The sequence below is a fragment of the Dunckerocampus dactyliophorus genome, chromosome 1, assembly GCF_027744805.1.
Source record: "Dunckerocampus dactyliophorus isolate RoL2022-P2 chromosome 1, RoL_Ddac_1.1, whole genome shotgun sequence".
Taxonomy (NCBI): Eukaryota; Metazoa; Chordata; class Actinopteri; order Syngnathiformes; family Syngnathidae; genus Dunckerocampus; species Dunckerocampus dactyliophorus.
This window is the reverse complement of record NC_072819.1, coordinates 51,395,302-51,405,897: the sequence shown is the minus strand read 5'-3', so window position 1 is coordinate 51,405,897 and position 10,596 is coordinate 51,395,302. Positions and strand designations below refer to the sequence as shown.

Genomic DNA, 10,596 nt, shown 5'->3' with positions numbered 1-10,596 from the left:
AGCTCTGCTTCTCCCTTCTCCTTTTCGGGCGTGTTGAATTCTGCAAGCGTCAACAAGTCAGGTTCCTCAATGTAACTTCATAAAAAGAACGTCAAGAAAAAGCATATAAAATATACTACTATGGCTTTTATTTGTTATTACGAATTTCTTACAGGCAACACCGAGGACTACTATGTCTAATGGGGTCCAGAGTGTCAAATACGCGGAAGTGACAGGCGGAAGAAGCCTCGGCGGAAGCGGTCTGGTCTGTCAAGGGAGGAGGAAACATTGAGCAGGATTTGACACAAATAGAGAGTAGCCTTATCGGAATTGCTGCGATTAGCCTCCGTCTTGTTTGACTCGACTATCCACTGCGATGATCCTGTTAGAAATCAATAACCGCATCATAGAAGAGACGCTGTCGTTGAAGTTCGATAGCGCGTCAAACGGGTGAGAATCATTGTTACACCTGGCTAGCATTGCTAACCGCGGCTAGCTTCCCTTTTAGCATTTCCCTGCTTATGGGTGCAGTCGTTGATGATGCATGCGATTGTGTACCGGGTCAGATTAAAGTCTACAGAACTGGGAGAGTCAGTAAAGTCGCAGTAATGCGGGGAGGGGGGAAAACGAGCCCTGAATGAGCTTGACTGTCGGCTACGGCTGATTCGCCAGTAGCTGGGGTGTGTCTCAACGATCCGTGTTGTCAACCCCGGTTCATTCCGCCCCCCCTTACCGTTCGCTTGACACAACTGGCTTGATAAATGCTACATTTTAAAACAAAGTAGCTGCAGGCGAATAAGTTGCGTAAAGAAAGCTGATATAGCAAGCTAATCTGTTTATTTGTAACGGGACACCGTTTTCGGTTACGCTCTTTGATGTGTTTTTAATGGTATTACATCACATTTGTCTACAGTGGAAGTAATTGAATTGCTTGTACAGCAGTCGCCGGTTTAGATAAAATAATAATAATAATTAGTTTTGCCTCTTAAAGCACCACAGAGCCAGACAGCGGTAGTTAGCTAGCGCAGCTTCCGCATTCCAGAAGTCAAGCTGAGTCAAGTCTGCGCTGCACAGTTCGAGATGCAGTCTTTCGGAACATGCATAGAACCCACCTCCTAAAGTCCTAGTTTGTGAACCAAACCCTGAGGTGTATTTTTTGCAGGTTGGAAAGTGCCAGCATCTGTTGCTTGCCTAAGCATGCTGAGTGTTGACATGATGTCAACCACGCTGCTGTTGTTGGTTAGGTATCAAATCTGTTGGACTACTTTAAAAACGCACACTTGATGTCTTTCTTGCAGAACGAAGCCAGAGGCTGTTGATGTGACGTTTGCAGGTAAGACAGGACTTGTCCTCCTGCAGCCTCTCCACTGTTTTCTTAAGCCCAAAATAGGGATGTCCCATACACATTTATTGGCTTCCCATCTGATGTTATTTATAGTCCTGCCGATCTGATCCGATCCGGTACCAATCCTTTGTGTGTGTGTGTGTGTGTGTGTGTGTGTGTGTGTCTGTGTTTCTTAATAATAAGCCTTTGTTACAAACATGAACGTGTGCAATTGAATATGGTTGTGGAAATATCTCTTCAAAGCATGTACTTTTTTATTACACAGCATGGGCAGCAATATTGTAACAAACCTGTTAGTCAGATCCCTAATCCAATAAAAGACCCAATAAAAGTCCGCCCAATAAAAGATAAAATTCGAAAAAATGGGCATGCAAAATACTTTGAGGGTAGGACTAATCATGTGACACGGTTATAGATTCATTTGTGCTGTGATTTTGAATATATGACTTTCTTAAACTGTCCTCGGCGTAATAGTAATTTATTGGCGGTCCCTAGTATAAACAACCAGCGTTTAGAGCAGCACTTCCCGTGTGAGCCCCCCGCACCATGACACAGCAGTCCAATGTGATCGGTTTTGGCCGATTTCAGTCGCGGGTGATCAATATCATAATTGGCAGCATAAAACCCTGATGGGAACATCCCTCATTTTTAGAACGTGTCAATAAAAAAATGCGCTTTGGTCACCCCTGGTTGAACGCTACGGCTGTTGCATTTGAAGACTTTGATGCTTGGATAGACACTGAATGGCAGATATGCCAGATGTTGACCAATGTGTCCATCACGGTAGGTGGCCTTGGCAGTGGTGGGGAACTGAGGAGGGAGTTGACACATTGTCAGAGCAGTACAGGTGCATAGGGTCATGATGTCGGGATATCACTGTTCTTCTCTTGTAGACTTTGATGGTGTCTTGTACCACATCTCCAATCCTAATGGAGATAAGACCAAAGTGATGGTCAGCATCTCCCTGAAGTTCTACAAGGAGCTACAGGAGCATGGGGCCGACGAGGTGCGACACACGCACACACACACACACACACACACACACACACACACACAGGAGATACTGTATTCCTACTTTCAAGTACCGTATTTTCACGACCACAAGGCACACTTAAAAGTCTTAAATTTTGTCCAAAATGGGCGGGGCGCCTTATAATGCGGAGCGCCGTATGTGTGTACCGAGTTCCAAAATCTGTAAGTGTTGCTGCGTGACTTTTATGAGCGCTCCGCTCGACTGACTGGGAGCCTGCCGACACGCTGCTTGTATAGAGGAAAGGAAAGGTGGACGTGACTGAGGACGCTAAAGGCACGCCCCAGTAGTTATAGAAGTATATTTTTATTATGAAATGGCGCCATCTATCCATCCAACTACATCGCCAACATGGACGACGTGCCGCTCACTTTCCACATCCTGGTGAACCACACTGTAGAGAAGACCAGCACGGTAGATACACACAACGGGACACGAGAAGTCGGCTTTTACTGTTGTGCTTGGTTGCCATGGTAATGGACAGAAACTGCTACCTGTGGTAGACGCTGACGCTGCCTAAAGAAAAGTTTCCAGCCGGACCAAAGCGTCTGGAAGGAGAAAATGGCTGAGTGACGTGTATGGAAAGAAACTGGATGTTTTTTCACACGCGTCACCACAAATGAACCTGGAGCTTAACATCATTCCGGGAGGCTTGACGAGGGAACTCCAACCGCTGGACATCGGTGTAAACACAGCGTTTAAAGTTACGTTGCGAGCGCCGTGGGAGCGATAGATGACAGCTAGCTAACACAGCTTCACTAATGGATTGTGGATGCTTGGGCTAACGTGTCTGATGCACTGTTCGAGCTTTCACAAAAGCCAGCATCATTTCTGAGGCGCCACATGACAACCAGACTGACTGACAATGACGACAGGGAACCTGCCGTGTTTGATGGAGAACTTCATTTGGGATATAAAAGATGAGGACTTTGATGGATTTGTGGATTAGGATTTATCAAAAATAACGTGAGTACATTGTTAAATACTTCAATAAAGTACAACCCAACTCAGTTTTGCTCTCGCTGGCTTTTTAAAAACATACAATAGCAAGCATGCTAGCGTATTGTCGCGTCGTTCCCCGGCGTGCTTTGCGGTAGTGTTTTGCTGGGGAGCACTTCCTGTTCCCCAGCGTGCTTTGCGGTTGTGTTTTGGTACAAATGCTCTTAAAGTTACATGTTTGAGCTACATAGTTGTTAGTTATTGTTCTGCAAAAATAGAGGTAATGTCTTGTCTGTGTTTGCGTTGCTGTGTGATGTTTTTAGTTGTGCACCATGACTTAGACTGTTGTGTTGAGTGATGACCATCCTGATTTCAAGTGGGCTTGTTAAGTCGGTATGTATTACCATGCATACCTGCGCCCAATAGCACGGTGCGCCTTGTGTATGTGTTAAATACAAAAATAGCACCTGTAGCTGACACTGCGCCTTTTAATACGGTACGCTTTATGGTTGTGAAAATACGGTATCAGAAAATAGGACAGTGAGGTCTGCAGTACTCTGCTGCCATGTAAGGAAAAAGAAAGCCACACAGCTGCTGAGGCCTCCAGTAGAAACAGGAAGTGCCTCTGAGGCACGCTCGCCACAGGCAAGGAAATGCTGACGGAGTTGCAGCCGCTGTATGAACGCTTCAGCGCCTTTTTTATTCTTCACGATGATATACGATACAAAGTGTTCCCTCCTTTACCGCGGGGGATAGGTTCCAAAAATAGCCCGCAATAAGTGAAATCCGTGAAGTAGCCAATGATTCTATGTGTTTTAAGGCTGTAAAAGCCCCCACCATACACTTTACACCCTTTTCTCAGACAGCCATTAGCATTTTCTCACATTTTAAACACTCTCAGCGTTCTAATTTTGTTAGAATCTTCTTCTTCTTCTATTGTTCATTGGTGGTTAGCAAGCAGCTCACACAGTTGGCTAGTTTGCTAGTACTGTACCGTACCCTACTGAGCTTTATCGCTGCCATTCCTGATCACATCAAGCATCATATGACTGAGGCTGTCCGTCGTTTCCACAATGACAAGTAACTATTAGAGACAAGGCCCACCTTCCAGTCGCAGGGGGGTTCCTTGTACCGCCACATGTAATTATTCCATTTTTCAAACAGCTGCCGGCCCAAATAACTTTCCACCCATTTTCCAAAAGACACAGTGGAGAGCAACTACAACACTTGTAGTGTTTTTTCGGGCGTGTACTGATACCTTTGGTGGTGTTTTCAGCTGCTGAAGAGAGTCTACGGGAGTTTCCTGGTTTCACCAGAGTCCGGTACGTCTATGTGGATGTCTGCCATGTCACGCCAGTCTCCACCTGCCGCTTCACGTCTGCTTCCCAACGTTTGTCCCACAAAGTGATGGTGTGGTTCCTTGCAGGCTACAACGTGTCGCTCCTCTACGACCTGGACGCTCTGCCAGGCAACAAAGACGAGGTGGTGCACCAAGCAGGGATGCTGAAGAGGAACTGCTTTGCCTCTGTTTTTGAAAAGTACTTCAAGTTCCAGGAGGAGGGCAAAGAGGGCGAGAAGAGGGCCGTGGTCCACTACAGAGATGACGAGTCCATGTACGTGCAAGACTTGACCTGTCAGTGGTGTGCCTTCAGATGCGTGTCATCCGTGGTAAACGTGTGGAACGGCTCTTGGTTGCCCGCAGGTATGTGGAGGCCAAGAAGGACCGGGTGACGGTGGTGTTCAGCACAGTCTTCAAAGACGACGATGACGTCATCATCGGGAAAGTCTTCATGCAGGTGTGTGTGTGTGTGTGTGTGTGTGTGTGTGTGTGTGTGTGTGAGATCTGAAATGAGTCCAAATATTGCATACTGAATTGGAATGGGAACTCTTCCAGCTTCAACCTGCCTCGTTGAAATATGGATAGGAAATGTTCACATTTGATTTGGATGGAATGCAACCAGACTTCAGATTGAATGAATGAATGAATGAATGAATGAATGAATAAATGAACAGGTTGAATTAAATGAAGTCTGTGATGAATTCCATCTGATAAAACATGACCTGAACTTTACTTTGATACCTCATTCACTTCTCTACCCCAAGTATTAAAGAAGTTAGAGCAAATGTCAAAGTGGGAAATATTGCCTTTGCTTTAACACTGAGTCAAGACAAAAGCTGTGATCCACCCACAGACCTTGGCAAGTACAACTGTACTACAAAATATATCATTACACGTATAGAGTACATGAACATATCCACATTTGAGAATGGCTTTTAGTATCCATCAACACATCATTACTGCAGACCGAGAATGGCCCCCGGGCCGCACTTTGGATACCTGTGGTTTAGGAAGTGCAACAGTACGAGCACATACTGATGGAGGGTCTGCTGGCTGTATGAAAGCTGCCGTGGGCGACTGCAAAGTGACCAACCCGTTTATCAATGTAGGAGTTCAAGGAGGGGCGGCGAGCCAGCCACACGGCCCCCCAGGTGCTGTTCAGCCACAGGGAGCCGCCTCTGGAACTCAAGGACACGGACGCGGCCGTCGGGGACAACATCGGATACATCACCTTCGGTGGGTTCCATCATGTCACTGTCGGCCACAAGCGGCGTGATGTTGACGAAGGCCTGCTGTGTTGTTTGCAGTCCTCTTCCCTCGTCACACCAACGCCAACGCCAGAGACAACACCATCAACCTCATCCACACCTTCAGGGACTACCTGCACTACCACATCAAGTGCTCCAAGGTGAGCAGGAAGTCTGTGTTGTTGTCGTCTGATAAGGGGTCATAAGTTCTGCTCTAATTGCAGGCTCTTAAGGCGCCACCCGTGCAGTCATAGAGCCAGTTTAGAGCTGGCGGTGGGCCTTTGAGTACACGACTCCTACTTCCTTAATGGACCCGTCCATCGTCAACGCTGCTCAGACGGCTTTTTTGAGCCGCTTTAATGTCAAGCGTGTGTTTGACTTGTGCCACGTCATCTGTCCCGTCGCTAGATAATGAAGTTGGATGTTTTGGGGACAGACAGACAGGAGCCTGCGGGGCGGTTTGACAGATTTATGGATGGGCGCCCGTGTCTTGAAGACAAGAGCAAACACTACACTAGTGTCCTGGGTAGAGAGAAAAAAAGCAATAAATGATGTGTCCCTGTGCAACTCCTTCCTCCGCAGGCCTACATTCACACGCGCATGAGGGCCAAGACGTCAGACTTCCTCAAGGTTCTGAACCGCGCCCGACCTGACGCCGAGAAGAAGGAGATGAAGACGATCTCGTACGTAGCCTCTCCCTGTCCCTGCTCAGGTTAACAGAAGAAAGCCTCTCAGCGCCGTCCTTGTAGCGTAAACAGCCCACCGCATGCTAACACGAAGACGACGTGTTGCGACGTCGCTTGCTCTTCTTTCGTGTCGCTTCGAGCGTTGCAGTTGGTGATCATCAAAGCAGCTGGCGACAGCCTTGGATGATAAACACACATTGCAGCTAATGATGTTCAATCAACCATTTTTAGAAGAACATTTTAGCATTACTAGCATTTTTAGCCATTTTCATAGCTAGACACTTGTATAAAGACTTAGCACTATTGTGGTAGGTGTTAGCATGCTAAGATTAGCAATCTAAATATGTAGATAATATAATATATAGATAATATTTCTTTGGGGGGAACAATGGCATTTGGTGGAGGTATGCGCTTCTTTTCTGTGAGTGCTTTTCTAGTTGTAGCTTTTGTAAGCAGGCTGAGATATATGTACACTCAACAAAAATATCAACGCAACACTTTTGTTTTTGCTCCCATTTTGTTATGAGATGACCTTAAAGATCTAAAACGTTTGCCACATCCACAATATCAGCATTTTTCTCTGATATTGTTGACAAACGTGTCTAAATGTGAGATGGTGAGCACTTCTCCTTTGCTGAGATCATCCATCCCACCTCACAGGTGTGCATATCAACATGCTGATTAGGCACCATGATTAGTGACAGGCGTGCCTTAGACTGCCCACAATGAAAAGCCACTCTGAATTGTGCAGTTTTATCACACAGCACAATACCACAGATGTGGCAAGGTTTGAGGAGCGTGCAGTTGGCATCTGACAGCAGGAATGTCAAGCAGAGGTGTTGCTCGTGTGTTGAATGTTCATTTCTCCACCATAAGACGTCTCCAAAGGCGTGTCAGAGAATTTGGCAGCACATCCAACCAGCCTGACAACCGCAGACCACGTGTAACCACACCAGCCCAGGACCTCCACGTCCAGCATGTTCAACTCCAAGATGGTCTGAGACCAGCCAGCTGCTGAAACAATCGGTTTGCACAACCAAAGAATTTCTACACAAACTGTCAGAAACCGTCTCATCTGCATGCTCATCGTCGTCATCGGGGTCTCGACCTGACTCCAGTTCGTCGTAGTAATCGACTCGAGTGGGCAATTGCTCACATTCAATGGCGTCTGGCACGTTGGGGAGGTGTTCTCTTCACGGATGAATCCCGGTTTACACGGTTCAGGGCAGATGGCAGACGACGTGTGTGGCGTCGTGTGGGTGAGGGTTTTCTGATGCCAGTGTTGTGGATGGAGTGGCCTGTGGTGGCGGTGGGGTTATGGTTATGGATGAAGAACACGGGTGCATTTTATTGATGGCTTTTTGAATGCACAGAGACACCGTGACGAGATCCTGAGGCCCATTGTTGTGCCACACATCCAAGAACATCACCTCACGCTGCAGCAGGGTAATGCACGGCCCCATGGTGCAAGGATCTGCACACGATTCTTGGAAGCTGAAAACGTCCCAGTTCTTGCATGGCCAGCATACTCACAGGATGTGTCACCCATGGAGCATGTTTGGATGCCCTGGATGGGCGTATACGACAGCGGGTACCAGTTCCAGCCAATATTAGCAACTTGGCACAGCCATTGAAGAGGAGTGGACCAACATTCCACAACCTCAGGACATGTGTTGCACTGCACGAGGCAATAAAACAAAACTGCACATTTCATAGTGTCTTTTATTGTGGGAAGTCTAAGGCACACCTGAGAGGTGGGATGGATGATCTCAGTCAACAACATTGGAGAGAAATGCTGATATTGTGGATGTGGAACAAGTTTGACATGTTTGACTTCATCTCGTAAAAATTGGGAGCAAAAACAAAAGTGTTGATATTTTTGTTGTGTCATTTACTCCCCACTTGAAGGTGGCACCCCCTAGTGTTGAATATGATCATGAAAAGATATACAGTATTTACGTTTCTGGTGCTAATGTTTGTATTGGACTACTGGGCCCGTGGAAGCCCTCGTTTATCATGGTTCATTGGCTCCAGGTTCCTCCGAGGTAACTGGAATTCCGTGAAGTCAACATATCATAGTTGGGGCTGGCTAAGGTAACACGTTAGTAACACGCTAACGGGAGTTTCCTTTTACGGCGCTCATTTTCCTGACGTCACGTCACTGTAGCTTGGAGGAACTGCAGCAGCGTAGCAGCGGCTGTCCAAGTGTCGAGCAGAAAGGGTATTCAGAAGCCAAGCTTAGCTTCACAGCCTCTCTGAACACGTGCGGTGTGAAGGTCATCTAATGTCACGTCTCAGGAGCGACGCCTAGCCACCAGGAGTCTTTCCGTGCTGAAGGAGCCATGTGTGTGTCAGCCAGGGAGGGGCTTTTACTGGGAAAAGCTTTAGACTTCAGCAAATGCATCAGTCGAGTACTCCAAATGTAACCCCCGCCCCACAAAAGCAGTGGACAGATGAAGACGGCCGTGTGTGCGTCAGAATGCCTTGAGTGTTCATTCCTCCTCTCTTTGTCAGTGGGAAGACCTTCTCCCGCTGAGGTGGAGCCCCTGAGGGACCTCTGAAGCCGCCGTGGCCCCATCCCGACGCACCACGCTTCCACTCGCCGCCTGGTTGGACGGGCCTCCGGGAAGCCTCTAAAATGCCCCACACAGCCCCCCACAACACAGCTCCGTCTCTTCTGTCTTGTTTGTTTTCTTTCTTTCTTTCTAACGAATCACACAATTGGTCGGCTCAACGTGCAGAAAACGGGGCAGAATCATTAGCCCTCTACAAATATACACACACACACACACACACACACACACACACATATATATATATATATATATGTATGTATATATGTATGTATATATGTGTGTGTGTGTGTATATATATATATATGTATCTGTGAAAAAGGCAACATTTTTGATCCAATATCTTTTGCTCCATTTGGTTCTCTTACTTGACCCCCACCACCTAATATTCATGTGTTGCTTTCACCCCTCCCCTCTGTCGTGTCCTAAAAATAAAAGAGTCATGCTAAACAAATGGGAGTCATGACCACGTTTATGTTTCCCTTGGGGTGTCCAAAGCTCAGCCTGGGGGCCGTTTGTGGCGCACACGTCCTCCTTTGATTGGCCCCCAACGTATTAGAGAAATGCAATCATGTCAAATGTTGGAAAGTCTCTTCCAGCCTCAGAAGACAATTGCTGTTTTTTCCAGTATGGATGCTAGTTTTTCTTCGGGTGTCCAACACTCGGCCCGGGGGCCGTTTGCGGCACGCATCTCTTTGTATCGGCCCGCCACATCGTGGTAGAAAGGTCCCAGGGAGCGTCCGTGGGGTCTCAAACCCAATTTTAAAAATGCAGTCATGTGACTTTTTATTTCAAGCTAATGCAGAAGCTTTCAGTCTCGCTTTTCAACCGAAATGCCATTTTTAACATTTAGTGAAAATGTATTTCATGTATTCCAAATTTCAAATAAAAATGTCAGCTTTTTTTGCCAGTATGGATGTTCTTTTGTTTCTAAGGGTGTCCAAAGCCCGGCCTGGGGGCCGTTTGTGGCACACAGCTTGTGTTTTATTGGCCTGCAACATATTATAAAAATATGAGTTCAAGGCCTTAAAATGTGTAAAATTCAGGTAAAAGATGTTCAAATGTCAATGAACGAATGCAATCATGTGACTTTATTTCAAACAAGTGCAGAAACTTTCAGCCTTGACTTTGTTAAGTTGAACTTACATTTTTTTAAAGTTACATTTAAAATTTATTTGAAATTTAAATCATTTTTTGCCAAGATGGATGTTTTTTGTTTGGGCTGTCCAGAGCTCGGCCCGGGGGCCATTTGTGGTCTTTTATTGGCCGGTGACGTACAAAAACACAATTGGACAAGAAAACTACCGCAGGGTATCTGATACTTTGAATTTAAGGCCTTAAAATGTCTAAAATTGCCTCAGAAGCTCATAACATTGCAGTTTGTACAGTTTTTAAAAATCCTGTAGTTCTCAGTCAAATCAGAGGGGGTGTCCCGTAGAGGGAGGCGTGACAGACGCC

At 46.5% G+C, this 10,596-nt stretch overlaps 1 protein-coding gene across 1 annotated transcript; it reads left to right on the top strand.

The window, feature by feature from the left end:
* Positions 1 to 213: 213 nt before the first annotated feature.
* On the top strand, positions 214 to 10,041 carry arpc2 (actin related protein 2/3 complex, subunit 2). The gene is made up of 10 exons (XM_054795060.1): positions 214 to 429; positions 1,278 to 1,312; positions 2,218 to 2,330; positions 4,570 to 4,615; positions 4,720 to 4,906; positions 4,996 to 5,089; positions 5,742 to 5,868; positions 5,940 to 6,040; positions 6,462 to 6,562; positions 9,080 to 10,041. The coding sequence occupies exons 1-10, from the start codon at positions 356 to 358 to the stop codon at positions 9,099 to 9,101; spliced, it is 900 nt and encodes a 299-aa protein (XP_054651035.1). The 5' UTR covers positions 214 to 355; the 3' UTR covers positions 9,102 to 10,041.
* Positions 10,042 to 10,596: the final 555 nt, after the last annotated feature.

Coding starts and splice junctions, on each gene's coding strand:
- arpc2 (XM_054795060.1), top strand. CDS start 356: ATGATCCTGTTAGAAATCAATAACCGCATCATAGAAGAGACGCTGTCG. Junction 2,331..4,569: donor AGGAGCATGGGGCCGACGAG/GTGCGACACACG, acceptor TGGTGTTTTCAG/CTGCTGAAGAGAGTCTACGG. Junction 6,563..9,079: donor AAGGAGATGAAGACGATCTC/GTACGTAGCCTC, acceptor TCTCTTTGTCAG/TGGGAAGACCTTCTCCCGCT.